Source organism: Thermobia domestica, chromosome 6 (genome assembly GCF_964235325.1).
Source record: "Thermobia domestica chromosome 6, izTheDome1.hap1.1, whole genome shotgun sequence".
NCBI classification, from domain to species: Eukaryota; Metazoa; Arthropoda; class Insecta; order Zygentoma; family Lepismatidae; genus Thermobia; species Thermobia domestica.
This window is the reverse complement of record NC_137459.1, coordinates 281,753,774-281,779,805: the sequence shown is the minus strand read 5'-3', so window position 1 is coordinate 281,779,805 and position 26,032 is coordinate 281,753,774. Positions and strand designations below refer to the sequence as shown.

Below are 26,032 nucleotides of genomic sequence, written 5' to 3'. Positions count from 1 at the left end.
AATTTCACAGATCGAGCAACGCGCAAACCTCAACTTAATGTGCAATTTGAAAAAAAAAATATGATGTAGACAGTTTGATAGCCTTAAAAACAATTTAGTACAATCGGATGTTTGGCTCTTCCCAAAGCTAAAAATGGGCCTTTTTCGTTTCGCCAACGTAGAAGAGATCAAAACAAATGCGATGGCTGAACTTCGGAAGATACCAAAAGGGGTCTTTCGTCGGTGTTCCCACCAATCGCAGGAGAGTGGAACAAGTGTGTTTGTGTTTCGAAAGTTCCATCTTTAAAGGTGATTAAGTAAATGTGCACTTATATTGTGGTAATAAGGAGCTACAACACAATTATAGGAACTTTTTGACTGCACCTCGTATGGTTAGCAAACTCGTCTTCGGGATAACAGAGATAACAGGGTTTGAGTCCCAGTATAAACACGTGTATTCAGTTTTCACATTAAACAGTAGGTTACTCATCTCCCTTAATCAATCCACTTAAAACTAATCTTACGCCTTGGTGCTGAAAGTGAATGGTCGAATGAGTTATTGATTTGCTTTAGAAATCATCGAAATCGAATACATATTTCAAATTCATTGCATCATAAAAAGTTCATCATTCCTTATTTTAGAAGACTACAAATGGTATTAGTCTATGAGAAATGAAGCTAGTAAGTTTTTCATCATTATTTATAGTCCAAAAGGAATAAAGTCGTTGGCTTCCCGCGCTTGGACCTGCTTGACAGTGAGGGTATGGTAAGAGGGTACCCAATCACCACCAACCGTCTACTGCGCTCAGCGAGCCACGAGTAACCATGCTGGACACTCCCCATAAACATCACTAAAACTTTTCGCGGGAAGCCAACGACGTTATAACTTCTGCACTATAGCTCTTTTTTATCATCTTTTCTAGTTGCGTTGTTTATAAGTAGACCTACAGATGGTGATCAGAAAAATGGAAACACCTGTAGTTGGCAACACGTCAGATGTATGGGTTCGCAGTGGTGTCGTGGCGCCCGCAGCGCCGGACCGCTGTTGGTGGTATGTTAGGTCGGTCTCCATACTACGTCAGGCGCAGTGGAATAGCAGTGTCCAGTGGCTGCAGCGGACGGAGGTAGTGTAAAATGGGAGACCTCTCAGATTTTCAAAGAGGGCAAATTGTTGGTGCGCGGTTATGTGGAGTGAGTGTGACGGCAGTGGCTACTGTGTTAGGTGTGTCGCGTGGGACACATCGGGGAAGCGGAACAGTGGGCGGAAGAAAATCATGAGTGACAGGTCACATCGGGTATTAAAGCGCATTGTCACGCAGAACCGTCGTGCCACTGCGGAGCAAGTGACGGAGGAACTCAATCAGCACCTCCCCTACCCTGTTTCGACGATCACAGTCCGCCGCAAATTACATGACATGAACTTACTGGGTCGTGTTGCACGGGCCAAATCGCTCATCTGCGACCATAACTCTTTCGCACGCCTCAAATGGTGCCGCTACCATGCAACTTGGACCGTTGAGGACTGGAAACGTGTGATATGGTCGGATGAGTCATCCTTCACCCTATTCCCAACCACGGGCCGTGTTTATGTGTGGAGAACGCCCAAAGAAGCTTATGATCTTTAGTGTCTCCGCCCAACTGTGAAACATGGCGGCGGCTCGGTGACGCTGTGAGCCGCCATATCATGGTTTTCATTGGGTCCTGTGGTCACACTTAGCGGACGAATCACTGCCAACGATTATGTCGCAATTTTAGGAGACCACTTGCATCCTATGGTCCGGATGTTGTTCCCGGACAATGACGCCGTCTTCCAGGATGATAATGCACCCATTCACACAGCTAGCGTTGTTGCAGTGTGGTTTGATGAACATCGGGATGAAGTTCAACTCCTCCCCTGGCCCGCCCAATCCCCAGATCCCAACATAATTGAACATCTGTGGTCCGTCTTGGAAACACGACTCCGGCGACGATTTCCACCTCCATCCTCTCTCACAGAACTGGCCGATGCCCTGCACGAGGAATGGTGTAAAATTCCACTTGCTACCATTCACGACCTCTATGCCTCCATCGCACGTCGCATGAAGGCTGTTCTGAAGGCGAAAGGTGGCCCGACACCATATTAATCTGGTAAGTTGCAATTTCGTTCAGGTGTTTCCATTTTTCTGATCACCATCTGTATGTAGTCTATATAAATGAATATACTCAAATTGAAGAAATATTTTAACCAGTGTTGAAAGAATTAGTTGTTTTCCATTTTGTTTTTTTCTGTAATGTTTTTTCTTCTGTAATATTCAATGCCTTAAAAGTGAAAAATAACTGCAGTCCCAAAAGCCGGAAGTTGGCATTGCGGAAGGGTGGAAAGTCAGCTTCGCTGCCATAGCCAATCTGACTTTTCACTATATAATTCTGAAGCCAGCACTGAACGGGGATTTTCTACAACTCGAAGTTCCTTATTGATGTGTGTGTATGGTTCTAAAATGTTTGTTTGGCCGTTCAAGGATGAATTGAAGCAATGCTAGAATCCCGTCTTTGTAATCCCCTATTAAGAAAAAGAAAGAAAAATAAAATAACATCTTGAGGAAAGAATGAATTAATTTATAACTTATTAATTTGTTCTGGTATTCAGTGCTCTTTCGTTGGACACCTTTATTATCACTTACTCTTCTATAAAAACTTACCACATTTGTATACCATTTTATCTCGTTGCAAAGTGCTTCAAATGGTATTTTTCTCAACTTTCGTGTGAATTTTAACTATGCACTTTACGTCTTGGATCTTCTTCATCTTTTCCGATCATCCGCGGTTTACGTATTTGTCGTTGCCGCTACGGCATTGTCTCTTGATTTTTATGGTTAATCCAATAAATGTGACACATGTAGTATCTTGTTTAGTCTTCCGTTTTTCTTATTGCTCATTCGTAAAATTGTCCCTGTTATTGAAAAGAAAAAAGCTGCAGTCGAATACTTTAATGGTACTTATCTTGATAAATTATTCTTTAATTGCTTCACTTTATCGTATTGTTAGGTATTTTATTTGATATGAGCAATGGAATGAATAGAACAAATTCAAAATTCATTGAGTAAATCTTCAGTAGGGAGGAAATATACATAAATTTCATACACGGAGAAGGACTTGGTTGGAAAATATTTGAACTGAACTTGCAAACGTGAACACTTCGGAAAAATGTTACTCAAATCAAAGCAGATGCAGCAAGAAATTTCGTAAAAGATACAGGAAAAAATAACTTAATTTGAGTAGGAACAAATTTCTTACGCATACTGCTCTTCAGTTGGACGTTAAAAATTACAAACCAGGAAAAAAAAACACCCTATCGATCCACACTTACAGCATGTGTAGAACATGAGAGTGCAATGCTATGGTTGCAACACTAGCATGCATCGATTACGCGAGCTAGTATCAGTAAGTGAGACCCGTAGTTACGTAGTGGAAATGTTTTACTCGATATTACTGTGCCTCAATTATTGAAACATCCTACTTGGTGAATACAACAATCGCATCAATAGATTTTATCCTTTGGTCGGAAGTTGAGGGTATAGCATATCCAGACTGCGTACTATCATCGCTAGAAATTTATGCTCGTGTTCAACGGGAATGGTCCATTGTAGATCAAATATAGAATTTGTTCGTCAAATAAGGAGTATACAACGTCAAGGTCTTAACAGCTCTGTCACACCGCCGAATGAGAGGGTAGATAATCAATAGCGGATCATACTGCAATACCATGAATACTTATGCAATGATTTGATATTGCACAGCGACCGTTATCCGCACTTACGGTTTGACGTGTTCCACTGTTCCGTATTACTGTCAATTAATCGTAATCAGAGTTATGCAACTAGCCCTCTAAGTTGAATTCGCGTTTGAAAATAACCTACAACATCCTCATCCCATCCAAAAATAGTTATGTTGTTGGACTTAAGACACTATTTTGCAGCTACCACATCTTTGGGAGAAAAAACATATGTGTTACTTCCAAGTACATATTAAATTTGGAAAGAAGTGATAGCCCCAGTTCTGATTTTTCTGTTTAATCCAGAATATTTTAACTCTTTTCACTGCTCTTTGGCCTCTGAACGTGCATACGTTACTAGGCTGAATTCATTGTCAGTAATATATCCAGAAGAAAGAAAACCTTATCACTCCTGTTAGAATGCTACAGAGTGACCCACAAAGTGATCAAAAGTTCATATTTCTGGTAATTGTACGTTAGTGGATTTGTTTGGCTGAAATACAATAGCCTTTTTCCCAATGTGTGCCCTTCCTCAAGGTTTCTAGGATATTCACCGGCTCTATTGTGATGATCCGTCAAAAATTAGGACACCCACCCGTTCAGTGTTGCATATGAAGGGGCACTATCTCTTAATGTTAATTGTGTGCGCATAGTACAATCTACGTAAAATATAATTGTATCCAAAATATAGCTCGCAAACTTTTTTGTTATACCAAAATAAATTCGTTAAGAGTGATGACATAGCTATCAAATATCCTCCTCTGTGCAAAGTTCATAGTAACATATAATCATATATACTTCAACCCTGCAAAAAAATAGAATGAAAAATAAACTTAGAGAAATATAAAACAACCTATGAAGCAAACAAAGCTTTTATGTTTTCTTTAGATAATACCTCAAATTCAAATTAGGCAGGGGATATTGAGTAAAGCTCAAGACATTGCACCATTTTGAATTGGCCCAAGAAATCCAAAGAACATCACAATATACTATTTCAAAAAATGTCCCACGAATAAATGTATGTTTATGAGAGCACGATAGTGCTTATCCACCCAAAAATCTCACATACTAATTAGCATTATTTTTCAATAGCTACCATTCACTTACCTTATTTCTACGAATAAGGTAAAATATGTATATCCGGTCATATCCATGTATATCAGGGAATTATATTTATATTTTCTCCCTTCATAGGGTAATCATGAAGATGTATTTCGACAACCAGTTCCTGTCCCTGTGGCTTCAACCTCTGCAGTTTCTAATGAAGAGGAAGAATCTGAATCTGAAGTTGAAGACAAAGGCCCTCCAGCGTCAGCCCTTACCCGCCGAAGAGCCCTTGTACCTCCCAAACTTTTGTCAGATGGTGATGAAGGAGACGATGCCAGTGATAGACGACATTCAGGGTAAGCGTAACAACGAAATATTTATTCTACCTCCTATAACTATTATTTCTATTAAACACAGTTGTTTCCTTAATTTATTGTAGGAAAAGTTGTGCAAGATTGAGGAAGGCATTGTCTCATATCTTACTTTCATCATGACAAAGAGTTATATTTTGTTTTCATCTTGCTAATGAATTTTGTGTAAAGATTTTTGAAGATAGAAGAAGCATTACCAAGAGATCGTAGTCATTGTGCTAATATAATTTACTTTCAGCACCATAAAGAAAGTAGCACATCGATGTTTAAAAAAATGGGCTAACGAACCTTGCACAAAATAATGTGAAGCTGAAAATTGGTCGATTTGTTCTACTTGACTTCCTAAACAGCATATTGAAAGTTTCAAATTCACCCTGTCTGCGTCATGGATTTCCAGGCGATTCAATGACTGGAGCGCTGAAGAAACATAAGTTATTACTGGAATGGTTGTTACATGTAAATGGCTAAGTACGCAGAGCTCAAACTAAATTTAAATGAAACAGAAATGTATATGCTTTAGATTGAATTACATACTTTCTGATTAGCACTTCATATGGAGCCGCAATAAACGATGGAGGTCTAAAAACATTAGAAACATTTATTCCATCTCGTTCTGAGCGCTTCAGTTACGCAGATATTGCAAGAACTCTCGGTATAATTTTTTTTTCTGCACTACTTTAGTTTTCCATTGATACCTATTTCGTGTGTGTGCGACCAATAATCGCAGTGCTACGTGAGATTGAATGAAGTGCTGCGCCTACGTTCACCGTTTACGCGGCATTACTGATGGAGTTGCTGACATCTGGTTATATACAGATTTTTCTTCGTTTGTTGTTAATATCGATATCAAAATTTTCTAAACGCTGGATCAAGAACAACCGTAGTGCTCATTTTTGCAATAGGATTAATCTAATTGATTCACGGAGAAGATCGACTGTAGTCAGCATGAAGGAAATATTCAAAGAGATACTTTGTGAGCAGTGATATTCTGAGAATAAAGAAAACGAGCCTGATGAAAGAATGCATATTGTTCAGACACCAGCAAAAAATATAAGGGATTATATTATATTCAACACTCATCTACGATTGCGACTCGTACCTGGATGCCGATCAGTTCTTTTACAGATATTTTGACCTTACGGGACTCAGTCCATGTTACAGATAATAATCGCATCTAAAAATGAGGTAGAAACCAACATCAAAAGAAAACAAATAGCTATTGGTCAGGCTCTCTTAAATGGATGTAGACAACGTCCAGTTATTTCTCCTCCCGTTTGGAGTATATGCTTATCGGCACCTCGCGTCAAAGCAACTACTAAACCTTCTTCACAACCTAGGATTCTCTGTCTCGTACTACAGAGATACGGAATTTCCACAATTGAACAAAACAATGAAGAAAAACGGTCTCGTGGATCTTTTGTGCAACACATTTTTGACAATGCAGATTTCAAGATTTGGACAATGAACGGTTATTGCATGTTACACAGTCTGGGGGTGTCGTCTCAACTCTTCTCAAGGGAGATGAAAAAATCCCTTACAACGTATTTCAAGGATGCTTATAGTAAAAAAATGCTTGCAGTGGAAGGAAAAGTAAATATTAAATGGTACAACAAACTTCAAAATTTGGGTTTCAACATCACCGTAAAGGCATCTGCGAGAGCATTCTGTCAAAGGTATTTCAAGGACCATTTCCTTGGACACGTTGTGTTCTACCGTCTGATTGTGCTACGTCGTAGAGTGGACATATGAAAATAAAATTTGATAAGGATCGTTTGCATCAATGCTCTATCTTCCATCAACCTGAACCCCATAAATCTGAACAACTTATACACAGCTATTTGTTCTGGGCGTTTGTCAAAAGAACAATCAACTTGTCAACGTGCTTGATTTTATATTTGATGAACCGTTGTACATCAAAACCACTGAGATGGTTTTATCTCCCATAGTAGGGAAGTGATTTGAAGAATATTGTTGTGCATCTGAGAGGATTTCATCTGCATATGTTCTTTACGGAATAGATATCCTGGAAGATAGAGGGATAGCCGGTCTGTGATATGAAGTTTATTCTAAGGCCTCGGTAGTTTATAGGTTGACAGACCACTTTTATGCACAAGCCCTCAGAGCATACTTCCTTACTCAAGAGGTCTTCTTAATTATGATTCTGTTTACTCGTCTAAAAGAGCTTTACCCAGCTGATACGCAAGAATACAAACGTTGGATGTCAAGTTCTTGAATACCCATGTTGATTGTGATAATGTTTACAAATCCAATTATCTTGATTTGCTATGTACAGCCCTGAAAGATAAATGCAAGTACCTGAGAACTAACAGTCGGATGTCAGCACTTTGGGTATACTATATTAGGCAAGTGAGCTTGATTCCTTTCTTTATAAGGGCAGAAAGGACTGCTGATTTGTAGCTGCACCTTCATAGCGTAAAAGGTATGTTGTCTTATCTACACGCTGCAAGTCACCTAACTATGCCAAATGCGCACATTTGTACTTGTACTTTCAAGAAATGCAATACCTTAAATCTGAAATCTCCGAGAGTATTACGGAACGCTCGCCATTTGTATGTAACAACTTTTTCAGTGATAACTTTTACTTTTCCAGCTCTCCAGGCACTGAATCCCCTGGAAATCCATGACGCGTACAGAGGAGAATTATGCATTTTTTATGTGCCGTTCATAGCATCAAATTGAACAAGTGTACCAATTTTCAACTTCGCACTATTTTTTTGAAAGTTTGAAACCTAAAGTGATTGGGCTAAGTAAATGACAAAAAAAAAAAAGTTATACTTTAGTCAGTATTGCAACCTAGGTCATGGTACGCTTGTTGCTTTCAGCAGGGACACAACAACAATTCTTTGATGTAGGTTCAGAAGTATTATGGCTACAAAAGAAAGAGCAATCAGGATTTTGTAAGAAGGAAATTTCATACGATTAACTGTTAAATTCGTTTTATGAATAACCAAGCTGGTTAATTTATCATAGATTCAGTGTAACTAGAAATTTCTGAAGGATCTTTCCAGGAGTTAATACAATTTTGTTTGTTTAACAAGCAGAAGAAGGCTACTACTGATATAAGACTGTATCAAATAGTTATTTCAAAATATTGTGATTCAATCAATGCAGATTATACCTGATGGTTTAGAATTGAAAGTTGGATGTACGTAGTTAGTATACGTAGTTTAAATTTTATGTTAAATTTCATGGAAATTCTTGCAACTTTTACCAATATCCCGTAATTTAATCTTGTCCTATTTCTTTCATGAGGAGAAATATTAAGATGTTTCCCCGCTTTTTCACTCTTCTGTAGTGTTAAAATTCTAAGTTTTAGTATAGAAAACACATAGAAATATACTCGTTTTGATACGTACTCATGCCTTAAATAGTGTACAAATTCTTAATAAATATTCCAAATTCATAAATACTTTTCTCCTTTATATAACTAATAATAATAGTTATATGCTATATTACTAATACTTTATATAGAAACTAATACATTATCTCTTATCTAGAACTTTGGTTTGGAACTGAAATTTTGTATATTGTTGTACATATAGTTATATTGTTGTAATACAAACATAATTTTGATACAACCTTCTTCACGTGTTCTTTTAAGGAAAATATGAACGAGAACTGACAGTCTAAAGAGAATAGAAGGTAGAATGAAATGCAAAACCAATAATCGATTTTAATTTAAACTTCAAACAAATCTGGGTGATGCTGATTAACGTTAATGTAAAACTCTTCCAAGCATTAATATTCTCTTGGTCCTAAGATGATTACAGAGTTCGTCTGTACCATGAAACTAAATAGAAAACGGTTTTATTATTCACGTATGATTATAGAGTGAAATTCTATAGGGTGGTCTTATAGTATGAAGGTAAAAGAGAACTGATGAATAATCAATTAGTTAATTGATAGCTTTCGGGTTTTAAATGTGATCTCGAATAAAAGTCATAACTTAACTGAAGACATAACTTAACATAAAAAAATCTGAAAACACGGAAATTACAGTAGACTTGTTCGAGGAGTAATACGAAACTGCTCTATGGTAGCCATTTTCCGTGTCTATATGTATAGCTTGTGGAAGTCATCCCTGTTTACCTAAGAAAATACAGTTTCGAAATAGGCGTATGATTGTTTTGATCGTTCCGAGTGCATTTTCAGTAGAAAAAGTATTTGTTGAACTCTTACTACTCGAAGTGTCTCATATATAGGATCTGTTGCACGTATATGTTTTTATGGTCAACACATTTATTATTATTATTCAGCTTTCCGGATTGTTGTTATCCTCGTGTTTCTATCTATGTACTATCCACTGTGACACTGTACTGTACCATATCGTTCTTTATACAATCTCTGTATTTCCTCTTTGGTCGTGCATGCGCTCATTTTACATTCTGTTCTATAGGATCCACTTGATGAGTTATGTATTTCGAAGACCATTTTCTTACATGTCCAAACCATGAAAGTGTACTTTCTTGCAGTTTTTTCACCTATTAGTCTCACTTTTACTCTTAATTGGAGCACTTCATTCTTAATTATGCCATTCCGCGTCACTCCCCACGTCCATCGCATCTTCATCTCCGCAGCATTCAACTTCTGTTCCTTTCTCCTCTTCGTTTTCTAATCCTATGTTCCGTTGTATTATTATTATTATTATTATTATTATTATTATTATTATTATTATTATTATTATTATTATTATTATTATTATTATTATTATTATTATTATTATTATTGTGCAACGTATTTCTTTGTATTCTTCTCAAATTACGATTATCCCAAGAAGTTGTTGTAGTGGTTGTCTTCTCCCAGAGATGATCTTGATCCTTAATTTTCAAAGCATTTACCTCAGATTTTAAAGTTCATATATGGCAAAATCAGATGATCATGGTGCTAATTCCACAAGCCTTTTTCTTCTCATCCAGAGTCGGAGAAGCATGTCACCTAAATCAGTAAATGACCCTTGCGTTGATTGCAAATCTCCACTCCACGTTAGTGAAAAATAGTATTGTATTTAGAGACAATATTTGAATTAAACAAAAACCTAGAGTCGAGTGTGGACTCCAGTTTTTGACAGCGGTGAAGATTTCAACTAAAAGTAATTAAATATATTATGTCAGCGGTTGACAACCTTTTCTGATTAATGACACTCTTCAATGAAATCCCATTTTGTAGCGACACACATGTTTGACATTTTTCTTTATTCAAGGAACATTCAATAAATTCTAAGCACAATATATAAGGAGTAGATAAACTCCTCAGATTTCTACATAATTTCCATTGATCTCAATTACACTTAGCACATCGATCAGTAAAACGTCGAATACAAACGTGCTTTGTCATATCCGTTGAACTAGTCTTGGACACCATAAGGGATAAACGTTAAATCATCATCGTCGGTGTCCCATGTGAATAGTGGAAGTGATCCATCGCGGGACTACAAAGCTAATCATTTTACTTTCCATCCTTCATGCATTATATCCCCATCAGGAAGTCGCGGTCGGAAAGAGGGATTGCCGCCGTCGACGGTGGTGGGCCGCCGGAGACAGCCGGCACCCGTCCGTGGCGATGACGATCTACTTGTTCAAAGTTGCCGACCTTTGCCCAGGCGGCAAGCGGTCGAAAATCGTAAAATAAAATGCCCTTTGCCGACACTTTGCCGAAGGTTGCCGACCTTCAGAGTCAGCAAAACAGTGGGAAGACTTCTTTCCGACCCTCTGCCGACTCCTTATGCCGGCGTCTTTTCGATGGCGGCGCCGACGCATTTAATGCTCATTTCCGGCTGTTTGCCGACTGCTCGGCAAGACAACTATTCGTGGCGGTCAAAAATCGCGCGGAAAGGCGCTAGTTTCCGGCGCCGGCAATCCGACCGCGGCACCTGGTCAGCATGGATAAATTGTCCGACTGTAGGCGGCAGGATCCTGATGGGGATGCATTCTGCAATTGTGGGGTTAATCCGATGTGCCCTTCTTGAAGTTTCATTTTTTTATGTCCAGTAAATATTCATCTATTTACCTTCTTCTTCTTCTTTATTATTATTATCCCATTCACTTCAGTTGTTTCTTTCCGATATCGCTATTTAGGGATGTTTGTTCCAACTCTTCTCTAATTTTTGTATTTCTAATTTTATCTCTCTTTGTTTTCCCCGTAAACCGTCTTAAGTGTTTCATTTCTGCTGACCGTATTTTTGATTTGTGTCTTCTGTCATAATCCAGCTTTCTGTTACATATTCTATAATTTGTTTATATATTGTCTTATAAACTTATTTTTTTACCACTTCCTTTTTTATGTTGGTTGGGCATAATTGGTAATATGCATTTGTTGTTTTATTTATTCTATTCAATATATATTGATCTATCTTCCCTTCTTTGTGTATAATTGTTCCCAAGTACTAATAGTTTTCCACCCATTCCAGATCTGTACCGTCACGTGTGATCTTAACCTCTGTATCTTCTTCGCCCTTGTTTATCCTTACCAGTTTACTTTTCTTACGATTTATGCCTCTGCAGTTCTTCGCTTCATATATTTATTCCTTCTTGTAGTTTTCTAGGAGATTCAGCTATCAAGACTACATCGTCGGAAAATACGAGGGACTGTATGTAGACTGGCTGTAAATTCCAATTTCCAATTTTTGTTCTTCGTTGTTTATTTTTTACATTTCCTGAGTATTTCATTCACAAGTAATATGAAAGGTAATGGCTCTAGGAGTCTCCTCGTTTGATACCTTTTTCCGTATTAAATTCTTAAGATTCTTTCCCATTTATTCGGACACTTCCACTTACTTTGTAGGCTATAATATTTTGATTGCTCTTAGTAGTTTGGTGCTACTTCCTGTCGTTCCAGTGCTTTCCATATATATTTCTTAGGTACTGTGTCGAATGCCGTGTTTAAGTCTAAAAATGCTAGATATGTATATATGTGTCCTTTCTTTTATCTACATTTTTTATGAGGTTCTGACCGTATATACGTAGTCTTGTGTCTGTCTCCCTAGTCTGAATGGTGTTTGTTCTTCTTCTAATTTGTTTTCTATTTACTTTGTTAGTCTAGTTTCTACTATTTTCGAGTATATCTGATTGATTACTGAAGATAAGCAAATTGCTCTATAGTTATTGCAGTTGCTTGGGTTTCTTTTTATATATATATATATTGTTCTCTTCCAAATCGTCCGGTATTGTTTCCTGTCTCCAGGTTTCCTGGAATATTTCCGTCATCCGTTTCTTGGTTGTTTCCCCGCTATATTTGATATATTCTATGCTGATATTGTCTCTTCCTCCAGCCTTCCCTGTTTTAATTGTCCTTATGGTTTTCTGAACTTCTGCCCTTGTAACTTCCTCTTCTTCATAGTTTGGCTAATGTCTCCTCTTTCTCTTAAATCCTCATCATCTACTATTTCGTCTTTATATTTTCTTGATAATATTTCTGCCAAGCCTTCAGTATCCCCTGTATGTCTGTCTATATTTCATTTTTTTTTTCATTTCTAATACATTTTATATGCTTCCCGTATTTACCTTTCAGAGATTTAATGAATATTCAGAATTTCTTGCTGTAATTTCTAATGTGTTCCTCTGTTTCTTTGGGAATTCTTCTCAGGCTTTTGTTTTTGCTTCCTGTACCACTTTCTTTGCGTTATTCCTATTGCAATATAAATTGCTTTGTCCTCTGCTGTGTACGTTTTTAAATACTTTTTCCAAGCATATTTCTTTTATTTTATTAGTTTCCTTCACTTCTCTGTTTCACCACTCCGTTTTCTTCATTCTATCCCTTATTTTCCTTTTTACACATATTTATTTTGTTATTAGTAATATGCTCTCTTTGAAGTATTTCCATTTCTCAATTAGGTCTTCCTTTGCAATCTGTGGATTTCCATAGCGATCTAGTCTATTCTTTAGCATTTCCTGATATGCTTTCCTCTTTATCTTCTTCCTTTGAGCTTCTGCTTTTGTTTTTTGTATGTTCTGTGCTTGGCTGCTTTCTTTACTTAGAATCGAGTATCGACAATCAAGATACTGTGGTTGGTACTCAGTTCTGCTCCTCTTGTGACCTTGACGCCTAGTACTGCATACTTCATTGGCTTTGTATATACCATGTAGTCTATGATGCTTTTTGCGTTTCTTCCCTCTGCTTTGAATGTATTCTTACGTATCATCTTGTGGTTGAAATATGTATTTCCTATCATAAGCTGATTGTCAATGCACAATTCTAGCATTCTATTTCCGTTTTCGTTTCTAGTTACCTCTCCGCCGTACACTCCCATACTGCCGTGTCCTCTTCTGGGGTCGTTTCCTAAACGTGCATCCCAGTCACCCATTACAAGTATATGCATATTTATTTATTGTGCTTTTTCGAATGTTCTTGTTAGTTCGGCATAAAATGTTTCTTTCTTAATTATTTATGTATTTCGTTGGAGATTATACCTGTACAGCTGTTGTTCTTTCTTCCATATCTATGTCAGCTACCAATATTCTTGAATTAACAGTCTCCCATCCCGTACATTTGCTATCTGCTTCTGGACTTATAATGATTCCAACCCCTTCTTTGGCACTGTAATCGGTACTCCCGATTATTTCAATGTATACCCCTGATCTAATTTAGTTTTTCCTACCCCTTCCTTTTTTAACTTCACCTATTCCTAATATTTGGATTTTGTGCTTCTTCGTTTCGTTTACCAGCTTTACTTCTCTTCCTGTTATGCTCTTTATGTTCCACGTTCTAAAACTAAACCTTGTCTGTTGCCATTATCTTTTCTGACGCATTCCGTCCGATGTTCCGAGGCTTCATTGTCTTCCCTGAATCAATTGGTAGTGGCAGGCGGGTGATTAATCCAGAGCTGTCACCCTCCAGTAGAAGGGTCCATCACTTTCCCGTTCGCCTTGGCTCCTTGACATCCAACGGGGTTTGGTACCCGATCTCCATCGTGGCCACCACCAAGTTACTCCCAGGCACCACGAAGAGGTGGGAATAGGAATTGAGTAGGAGAGGCTAGTCTTCTGTAGCTGGTACCCAGAAGATATATTACGGGAACCGGTCAAAACCCCCACAGCCAAAACCCCACACTCAAGAAATGTCAAAACGCCCACACAAACGGTCATAACCCCCACACAAATGGACAAATCTCCCAAGCACACGAACGGTCATAACCCCCACAGCCAAAACCCCCACACTCAAGAAATGTCAAAACGCCTACACGATCGGTCATAACCCCCACACAAATGGACAAATCCCCCAAATACACGAACGGTCATAACCCCCACAGCCAAAACCCCCACACTGGTAATCGGTCATAACCTCCAACGGTCATAACTCCCACACAAATGGACAAAACAGCCACACATAGCAACAGTCACAATCCCCACATAAATGGACAAAACCCCCACACAAATGGACAAAACTCCCACACAATCGGTCAAATCTCCCACACTCTGAAATGATCCTGGTTGTATGTCATTTTAATAACATTTTTTATTTCACTTAAACCGATGTTGAAACTATTCTTCTTGTACTGTTTTGTAATGACAGAAACACTAAAGTGGGCGTCGAAAAGAGCCGCAACAAAGACGTGCAATCACGGTATTTTCAGAGTGTGGGGGACTTGTCCGATTGTGTGGGGGTTTTGTCCATTTGTGTGGGAGTTTTGTCCATTTATGTGGAGATTGTGACCGTTGCTATGTGTGGGAGTTTTGTCCATTTGTGTGGGAGTTTTGACCGATCGTGTGGGCGTTTTGACATTTCTTGAATGTGGGGGTTTTGGCTGTGGGGGTTTTGACCGTTCGTGCGTTTGGGGGATTTGTCCATTTGTGTGGGGGTTATGACCGATCGTGTGGGCGTTTTGACATTTCTTGAGTGTGGGGGTTTTGGCTGTGGGGGTTTTGACCGTTCGTGCGTTTGGGGGATTTGTCCATCTGTGTGGGAGTTATGACCGATCGTGTGGGCGTTTTGACATTTCTTGAGTATGGGGGTTTTGGCTGTGGGGGTTTTGACCTAGACCCTATATTACGCGTCGCTACCCTTTGTCTGGACGTCTGTTTAACGTGAGATCCAAACCGCATGTAGACCCCCCCTATGAGTGTAGCGCATAATGCATATATATATATATAACATTCATCAATGTAATACAAGTTTATCAAAAGAATAGATTCATGCGCCTCATCTTGTACACTATTAATGAAATCCTGAACTTTGTTTTCCAGGAACACAGATGGGAACACTCCTCGAACGAGACGTAGTTCCATCGTTGTTATACCACCAATGCAGATCTGTCCAGGAGATCTGCTTGTCTACAGCAAAGTGCTTACACAAAGGAACAATCTTTTAGGTAAGATATGTTGATTTACCCAATTCTCTATAAAACTATCTCTTCTGAAGCTTCGGTACTCAGCTATAAATATAAGTTGCATGACGATACGAACAGTAGCCGTAGATTTAATGTTATAGGTAAGTAAGTAATGCATTCGCTTTTCCTTCTGCATCGACATACTTTCACTTTACGTGCTTATGACTTCAACTGGAAACGTTTAGAAATGTCCAACGTAAGTAAATCGTATTTAACATGTTATACGTACCAAGACAATTATACTACGAAGCAAGCATCTCACAAATCTGATTTGCAACTAATATGAAAAGTGTATTGTTACTAGGTACTTATTCTATACACACAACGACAAGAATTTCAAGAAATAAAAGTTTAAGTATTGTGTAAACATAAAGCCTTGTATTGAAGTAATCATTGATTTGGCCATTAAATCAACAGTAATAATTTAACCCGATATGGACGATTGTAACAAATTTGCAACGTTTCAACGCATTGTTGTATTGCAAGCCCGAGCATTTTTTTTATTCGAAACGACGAACGTTTCATATCCGTTACGTTTCGAGGATTCTATTTGACAAGTAGCGAAGCCTGACGTCTTCAGTGTGGATCACAGCTTGATACCGAAAACAATTTTTTTCTTCAACAGGAAAATAATTCCGTCCACAAAGGGTTAATTTTCCTTACGCAATAGGGTGCTCGTTTTGTTCAAAATATTAACATAGCTGTCTTTAGAGTGTGTATTTTGATGTCATTAAATGTCACAAGGTAATTCGAAAACTATTTGTAGAAAATCAGAAATGATAGAGATGGAAACCCTTGGGCCCCCCATTCATAGTTAAACAAAACGAACAAGTAAAAGACAATTGAGTTGTGACGCTGTGTTATATTTACGTTTCTTTACTCATTTTTTTTCAAGATTCTCCTGCATTTTGATATTGCAAGAAGTCAGAGTGTCTTATCTAGGAAGAATATTAATTGCCATGTAAAACAGTGATTTATCTACGACCCCCTAACACCCCCCAGCACCACGCTAAAAATTTTCGGACACCCCCGGAAATAAATTCCTTACACAACAAAATGGGGGTGAAATATTTAAAAGATTCATTCTCGTTCTGCCTAAAGGTCCTCCAGGACTAGTGTTATAAAGCCCTGGAAAAAAACGGAAATTTTGGGTTAAAAACAGTTTTTTTACCGTTTTTCCCGAGCTTGGAAGAAAAGGAAAGCTTGGGAAAATTTGAAATTTTCGAATATTTTACTTCATTATGCTTTAAAAATGAAAACTATTTTATATTTACTACTTTACAGTTTAGATCATTGAGTACTTATCTTTCTTGTATTAGAATAGGGAAAATTTGTGGCAACAAATATATGTGCACCACTGCTATAAAGTTAGCACCGTGATAGAATGAAGTTATGACTACAAAATATACTAAAATATAGTCCTAGTTAGATTAATTAATATAGAAGCATTTAAATTTTACTAAGGAACCTTATGAAATTCCCGCTTTAGGGCAGGGATGTGTTAAATAATGGGGCAGAATCATTTTAGTTAATACTGGTATGTTAAAATCAAATATATATTTTATGGAAATACATATCTTCTTTGTGCTGTTTAAATTTTCAGGAAATTTTGAACCCATTAGAAAAAAATGTTCGAAAATGTTTGCAAAAACCGGAAAATATAATTTAAAAACTATTTCTTTGCCTGGTGCTAATCTTCTTTTCTGTAACATGTCTGCAGTATATACACAATGTATATATTTCGCTAGCAGGAAAAATACTTAAAGCAACAGGTTTTGATTTTACTTTTTATTTTTCTGATTTCTGGTAAAAGTCCCATGATTATTTGTATATTTTTCGAACACCTCAAAAAGAGAGATGCTGTTATTTACATATGCACACACACAAATTTGAGCAGCCAGAAACATGTTAAAGAATTTACCATGTGAAACTTCCGTTCGTTATTATTAAAAACTAGCAGAAAACTTGTTCTTCGCACGGAAAGAATACGTTTCACTTTGCGCATAAAGGGTACCAAAACTGTCACCAATGAACTTAGGGGCCCCAAAAACTATGGATTCGACACTAATATCCATCATTTTCGATCATTTCGAACCCCTCTCTGAAGTTACGGCGCTGAATTTGGATTTGAACAGCATCGGTATTGTCAGTGTTCATCTCAGCGACTCCATAACTATGAATTCGACACTAATATCGGTCAAATTCGATCATTGTTATATATCTCTCCCTTCCCCGCTCCCAAGTTATGGCGCTGAATTTGAATTTAAACGACATCAGAAGTGTTACTCTTCATTTCAGCGACCCCAAAAACTATGGATTCGACACTAATATCGATCATTTTCCATCACTTTTCTATATTTCCTCTTCTCCCAATTTGTGGGGATGAATTTGGATGTAAACGGCATCGAAAGTGTCACTGTTCACCTCAGCAACACGAAAAACTATGGATTCGACACTAATATAAGATATTTTCAATCAATTTTATGTATCTCCCCTTCCCCTCCCCTAAGTTGCGGGCCTGAATTTGGATTTAAGAGAAATCGAATGTGTCATTGCTCATCTCGGCAACCCCGAAAACTGTGCATTTGACACTAATATCAGTCATTTTCAATATATATCTCCCTTTTCTTCTTCCAAGTTGCACCTTCAAAGTGAAATTATAAAAACCATCTCACGCCCGAATCTCATCTATGTTGAAAATTTTATCGAGATCGGTCTGGTGGTTCAAGAGTCGTTAAGTTACAAATAAGGTCACTTTCATTATATATATATATATATATATATATATATATATATATATATATATATATATATATATATATATATATATGTGTGTGTGTGTGTGTGTGTGTGTGTGTGTGGATAATTTATCGCACTAGAAAACAAGTATTTGTTTACATACAAAATTTTGTACATAAAATTTATATAGAAGTCTATATTAGAATATAAAATAAAAGTAATTATATGTATTACTGCATGAGTATTTAGTGAAATTTGCCTACTCCTCTCTCTTTTAAGAAGTAATTTGATTAAAATTAACAAAATTTCACCTGATCAAAGAGCACATTAAGAATTGAGTTTCATTCAAGAGACCAATTTGTTGCAACAGAAACGCTTTATGATGATAGATGTGTATGCAACTTTAAAAGTTCTGTAATTAATGCACAACCACGAATAAACTACTAAAAAGCACATGTAGATATAGATATTAAGTAAACAATGCAAGAGGATGCATAAGGCGACTCTTAAGAAAGAATGTTAATGTTCTACTCACAACTCATTTTTCGTCATCACCTTATCAGCTGATTTATCTTATATACATAATTCAATACTAGGCCTATATGCAATAGTATCATATAGGCCTATACTTCTATTTTGATATTTATTGTTAATGTAAATAGCAGCAATACAAAATATCAATATCAATATTGAAACACTTGTATGTTTTTTGTAGTTTCAATCAAATCAAAAGGTCAGATAATTGGGGATAAGGGCCGTCTTACGCATCCATTTGCATTGTTTGCTTAATATATGGCTAAACATGTCTTGAGGATGTGAACTGTGGCACATTTTACGTACTGCAAGCCTTAATATGTTGGAAGTGAACTACTGGAAAACTAAATAAAATTTTGTTGTGAAATGACTTGATATTAGACTGAAGTAAGTTTTTTTTTATATTTGTTTCAGCTACAATGTCAAATGGCTTTCTTGCAACTGAGTCAATCATTTTTTTTTATTTCTCTGCACTGTAGGTAGTTTTTTTTTTAATCGCGTTCAATTTTACTCAAATATATGTGAATAACACTGTTAATAACAGAACTGTATCTAGTCATTTTACCGAGAAGAGCAAGTAGAATAACATCTAAGATTTATGATAAAACTTAAAGAAATAGTTACTCTTCTTACAGAATCTGTTACAATTACTAAAGAAAAATTATCTTGAAGAGATTCCTCCCTGGGCAGAATTCCTTGTCTCGAAAGATTAGGCAGAACGGAAATTCCTGTTCTGCCTAAAGATAAGATCATTTAAAATACTTCCTACAAAGTGCTGGAAGGCCTTTAGGCAAAACGGGAAGACACCATTAAAAATCTTGCTATGTTTGGTTTATAAAAGATTTTGAATTCTTGTTTTTAAGTGTCAATAAAATAAAACAATTTACTTTCGGCAAATAAATTTTCAAGCAAAGCGCGCAACGCAAAATTGAAAGGAAGTCAACCTTTACACGGCTGAGATCGTCATAACAACGTTTGATCAATCGATTGCCAATGATTTCGTCTTGACGCCACACCAAGCATGAGAAAGTCGACGCTAATTGACTTTGGCTGAGGAAGGAAAGCCAATACAATCGTTCGTTGCGTCAACGAATTTTAAAGTTTGTAAAAAAAATAATAAATAAATAAATAAATAAACGATAATAGTATACGACGTTAATGCAAGACTGCACCCCCCAGATTTTTTGAACACCCCCTAAGTTCCAAATTCTGGATAAATCACTAGTGTAAAAGTACTTGCACTTAATATGTGCTTGCTTTTTATATAAATGTGATATTCCTAGTATATTCCTAATTTTTAGTATATTCCTTCACTTGAGTTCCTTTCCAGTTTGTCATATAGGCTGCCCTTCTGTACCACATGGAAAAATAAGTTTCCAGTTGTCTCCTCTCTTGATTTACTGCACCCATCTAGTTACGTTAGAGTAAGTGATTTAGAACATACTCCTAAGAGAGACAATATTATTAGGACAATGTAGAAGTACGAGGGAAAAAAATGAAATGAAATCTTTAAGTTTTACGTCCCACGGTTATGCCGATTAGGCTAAAGGAGACGGTGATAATGAGAGATGGGTGAAATGGTGGAACGAAGAAAGTGGGAGGAAACGGGATAACACCAAGAAAACCCTCGAGCACGGTGTTTGCCCACCACAAAGTCCACACAGAAGTACGAGGGGATATCAATAAGTCTAAATATTAAAATGCTTACAGGAACTACTTTATTCCTCGACATTTACACTTTATCATCTTGAAAATAGTTATTTTACACAGTTTCCCAGCATTGCCACCCCTTCAGAAACATGTATTCCCAATTTTATTTTATTACAGTGTCAAACAACTTCAGACAAAAAAAAATACAATATAAAAATAATATTCCCGCTGCGTATTGAAGTGTGAACAGTGGCAATGATGTGTAATAAGGAGCGGGAAATCTGCAGGAACTGACCGCTGAGTTCCGTTATTGTGAGGATTCGGGAGGAAAAAGGAAAGATATATATAAGATGGAAGGAAAAAGAAATAAAAAGTGCTCAAAATGAAGGGAAAGCAGTGTTTATTTTCGAAAATTTTCTCGCTTCCCGCCAACTATGCGGCTGGTCTGTCGACTTCACTCATATGTACGGGAAGGAAGTTGCCGTCGTATACTCCGGCCCCGGGCTCTGATTTTCCACAGCACTGAACTGCTTATATACTCACCTGCTTTTCAAATTTCGATATCAGGATCTAAATCTGAATCGTCAATTTCACCTTCCGAACGGGATCTAAACTGGACTCTTCTAAAATATTTGATATTTCTTTTATGTTCATTTTACTTGCTTCAAACAAGACAACTTCTGTAAAATTAAATGGTTTTCTAAACAAAATATTCCACTATATTATCGAGCGTGTTGCAGTCAAAGAAAGTTAATCACAACAATCAAGCTGCAAGAGTTCGCTTACTCTTCGCCGGATGTCAGGTTAAGAGTATTTCTTCAAGAACTGAGTTTCAGTATTTAACACGGCCAATAACCGACCGGAACCCGTAATAAGTTACCCGTAAAAAAACGAGTTGGACTCGGGCTTCGGCATTTTGGAATAAACAGCCAACCCGAGTCTGACTCGAACTTAGGATCGAAAGTGTTAACCTTCGAGCGGGCGCGCATTACGCCGTAACACCAGTGGACGCATTGAGCACTTTGTTCGATATAGTGTAATGTTCAACGTATAAATGAATTATAACAGAAAAATATTTTCGTATGTCACAATTCTCTACTTATTTCTTCAGGATATTAGGACATGACCATTACAACTAACATTTAAAAAATCATAGCACAGAATATACTGAATAATCAAGTATTATGCGCAATTGCGCTCGATTGAGGATTAGTCTTCATATTGGAATGATAAGAAAGTCCGCAGGAGCGAATCTAGCGAGTAGGGTGGGTGTGGAAGTGGGACAATATTTCTGACAAGTAGAGTAGGTGTAAAAGTAGAGTGATATTTTTGACGAGAAACTCATGTATGAGGATAGCTCTGTAGCAGGATTAATTGTGTCATCGTGGAGCATCAAGTTTCTAGCGCCCTAGAGATCCGGTCTCTTTCACCGAACGGTCTTCCTTAGACATTCCTAGAACCAAGCAGTAGACTTATATCTCCTTATTTGTAGCCTGATCATTAGTGGTGACTTGTTGAAATCGCAGATAAGGTAACGTACGTAACGAACGTAACCTAGGATAGCACTTAGTTAGAGAGCTCCTGCTGCACATAGAATACCTCTTAGCAAATTGTTGTGCAAATATTATGGGTTCTTCTGATAGCACATGCTGTTATTTGTTACAGAACTGCAGAATTATGTGAAATGAAATGAAATCTCTGGGTTTTACGTCCCACGGTTATGCCTGTTAGGCTAAAGGAGACGGTGATGAATGAAAATGGTGGAATGAAGAAAGTAGGAGGAAACGGGAGAACCCCGAGAAAACCCACGTACACCACAAGGCTTGTCCACCACAAAGTTCACTTGGCGGGTTCTGGGATCGAACCCGGGACCCCAGACACCAGAAGTGAACGCTCTACCACAGAGCCACCGCGGCCCCACAGAACTATGTGAGTTACAGTACTAGTCTCATAGACTTTTTCATACCATCTCGTATCCATGTGTCTAATGAAGATAATGATGCAGTATCAAAACGTTACAGTTTATACTTTGTTGTTCTTAAGTGTATGTGTCGCATTCATAATTAGCATAAATTATATATATAATATTGGTTCAGTTCTTTCAGTCCAAGAAATAACGTTATCAATGTTAATCTAAAATTTGTAATATATTAATATATTAAGCATAAGTAAATGTATTGTACAATATGGTTGGCGATAATGAAATAATGAAATCGGTTTTCCAAAGTTTAATATAGATGTCACGTAGATATCACATACTCTAACGAGTTCCTTCTGACCTCAGGAATACAGCTCGAAATTGTACGTATTTCCTGGATTATTTAATCATCAGAAGCGCGTCTTCAACCTTTATAACAAAACAGGATCTTAAGAAAGGAAAGAAAGAAAAAGTTACTGTGCTCCTCAAGATGCTGAAGTTTTTATGCTCAATTCTAAGATGCCTTTTGATAAGAAAATTCAATTCTGTTAGCAGTGACCTCTTAATTAACTTTCATAACTTTTCCGTCTTTCACTCTTTTTAATTAATTATCTGTGTAACTGACAAGTGCATGCGTTGTGTACGGAACTTGAAACTACGCTCCGGTAATTAATGAGTATATTCGATATTTTAAAACTTGAAGTCGTTAAGTTAGCAGTCTCTTTCTAGTGGATTTCATGACTAGAGAATTAGGCAATTTGTGGATTTATGTACATTTTGGAAATTAGTACCTTCAGTGTATCCATCTTTTATTGCAATTCTTACGATGGAGATTACATTTTTTTTATGACGTGCATTCGCTAAGTGTAAACGTAAAATTGCGACTTTCACCGATAGACAGCAGCACTTGCCTTTTACCTTTGCAATGTATTTTGCAGTGAGCAACGATAGGGGAAACCTATCTATTGGCCACTTAAGCAAAATTTTCAGTTTAAACTTTTGTCGACAAGACAGTTTTCAGAATAACAGAATGAAATGTACCTTTTTAGAAACGTTGTTTATTTCTTAATAAAATGGTATACAACTATTTTAAGATGCTATAAGACGAAGATACAAAAGACAGTTTTGAATGAAAATATTCAAATGTTACAGTTATTCAGGGGTGCCCACAAGGGGGGGCTATGACGCAAACTGCGTCATTGAAATATTTGGGGGGGTTAAAAATCTATATAAATATGTTTGATGGGGGGGGGTAAAATTAATCGAAAAGAAGATTTTTTCATGGAAGAACACCTACGGATAGACAATTGAGGGGGGGTGCGTCATGGACATAAGGGGGGGTGGGCACCACTGAGTTATTAGCCACTTTTTACAGTAATTGGCCTTGATAAATTCAGTTATTGACCATAAGTTCAGTTCAGATGTGACCATTTGCACTTTTCCATGCAACATTTGGACAAGTTTCATTTTTATAGACCACAGTTACACACATGATATTCTTATATGTCCTATTATGATAATACACGTTATTATAAGCATGCAAGTAACAATTTGCAACTAATTATGCCATAACATAACGTATTTTCTTTCCACAGAAGGTTTATATCAAACTAAATTAACAAAAAAAGACAAATTTTGATATTATTGAATATTATTAATAGATTTATAATTACATATAGTGAAAAGAAGCGTTAATTTTCGAAGAAATGCCAATTGACAATTCTTTTAGGGAAATCAGTCTTACACAGATAGGAATACATGTTTTCATTTGAAGTGGAAACAAGATCTGGAAGGTATTCCACATCCTCCTCCTCCTCCTCCATATCACCTGAACTGCTTGTTTTGTTTTTTTCTGGTACTAGTTCAGGCATAGAAACGCATCACCATCTCTTGAATGAGAAATATGAATACGATGAGCTTTCGGAAATCGGAATGCACATTATGTGTTAAACCCTTAAACACTAATCACACTTTGGCGTGTCGTCAGTGTCATTTACATCAAATTTACATGTATAACATTATGTTATAACTTTACGAACATATTGTCTACTTAAAAATAAGCTACTTTTAGGAGTCGTTTGTGCTTTCTTTCACTTTCACTCTTTCTCGGCTGGGCCCTTTATTTTTCTTCCTTTCTTCTCTGATTCTTCTTTTCTTTTCAGTAAGGCGTTTCTTCTCAAGCAATTCTTGATATTATTTAGATGTAACAGCATAAGGAAGTCTCTCAAAGTCTTTCTTCCCTTTTCTTTTGGGAGTCACAGGCCACTGAAGGAAACTTTCTAAAGTAGAAGTTGGCATGTTAGTTGAACACAATGCTGTAGAATTTTGCACTGGTTTACCACTTGCAGAATCCATACTTACTTTGTTAATATTTTGTAGTTTTGAATTATTGCCATTCTCAGCTACATCTGAATTATTTCATGTTTCTTCACTTTCGTTACATATGATCCGCCCCTCATCCTTACCTGACGTATCACTTGAAGAGCAGGGACTATCACTATCTGTACAATAACTACGAGAGTTTTTGTTTTTACGTTTATCCTTTTTTGAAGCAAAGCAACAAACGATACAAAATAAAGCACTCTGAATTAGAGTCACATTCACAACAATTTTCATTTAGGTTTTCAAATGCCTACAATTTGTTTTCACCTATAATGTATGCGAATGATTAATAAGGTAGCCGTAATGAAATTTCGGATGTGCATCTTTCTACGGGAGTGTGTATATTTTTGGATGAAGCCGACATTTAGATAGTCTATAGCATTTGGATTAAATGGGTAGAAACCACAAGCTTCAAAACTGTTTAGACTCAATTGTGTCTTGTAAGACAGAAGCAAATTAATATTTTGTAAGCACTTCATCAGGGTGTTTAGTTTGTCACTTTGTACTGTTATATGTCAATATATTTTGATGAGTCGAAACACCCCTACGTCAGCAGGCTGCAGAATTCTGGTTGCGTTTGGGTAGAGCGCTATAATCTCTATTAGTAACCGTGTACTTAAAATACTTAGCTGATAAGTCAGGTGCGACTTTTATCCATCAAGGAAAAAAAATATGGAAAATTTTACATTATATTGTACTAAAAAGGGATGAAACACATTCCCTGTGTAGTCATAAGAAAAGCTTGAGCCGTCATCTACTCATTGCCGCTTCGTGCTAACCTCCAAGAAGGCCGAACTGATTCGGTCACCTTTCCTGAGATTCGTTTGTAGGGATACACTATAAGAGATGAACCTGAAGACCCACTAGCAGAAAACGTAAACAAGACCATGATTTGTTCTCTTGACGATCCCTGTTTGTTAGAGTATACATTTTAGCTCCTTTTTCAGGAAGAATGTTACCAGATGTTGGGCGTACCCGAAAACTTATTTCATCACCGTTGAAGATTCTTGAGGATCTTCTAATGCATCTTCTATACGTTTGTCTTCCACATGTTGATAAAAGTCTTTGAACAATTTTCGTATATTATCCTCACTTACACATGCGCTCACTGATGTGACGCCTTCGCTTGTTCATTCTCTTATTTTTGGATGGATCTTCAGCAAACTCTGTAAAACACATTAAATTTAACAATAATTATGTGATAGATGCAAATGTTAGAAAATAACATAGTATTGCCTTCGAAATCATGTGAAAACACGGGATATTATTAAATGATAAATATATCTTCGCCTATGAAAATAGCAATTAGCAAAATAATA

General features: G+C 37.0%; 1 protein-coding gene across 3 annotated transcripts in view; it reads left to right on the top strand.

Annotated features, from left to right (window-relative positions):
* LOC145688508 (uncharacterized) overlaps positions 1-26,032 on the top strand; it is a 906,862-nt gene that overhangs the window by 711,464 nt on the left and 169,366 nt on the right. For all 3 annotated transcript variants that reach the window (XM_081762852.1, XM_081762851.1, XM_081762850.1), the window contains exons 4-5: positions 4,925-5,133; positions 15,348-15,472. In XM_081762852.1, the coding sequence (XP_081618978.1) occupies positions 4,925-5,133; positions 15,348-15,472 (334 nt within the window). The remainder of the gene's footprint in view (positions 1-4,924; positions 5,134-15,347; positions 15,473-26,032) is intronic.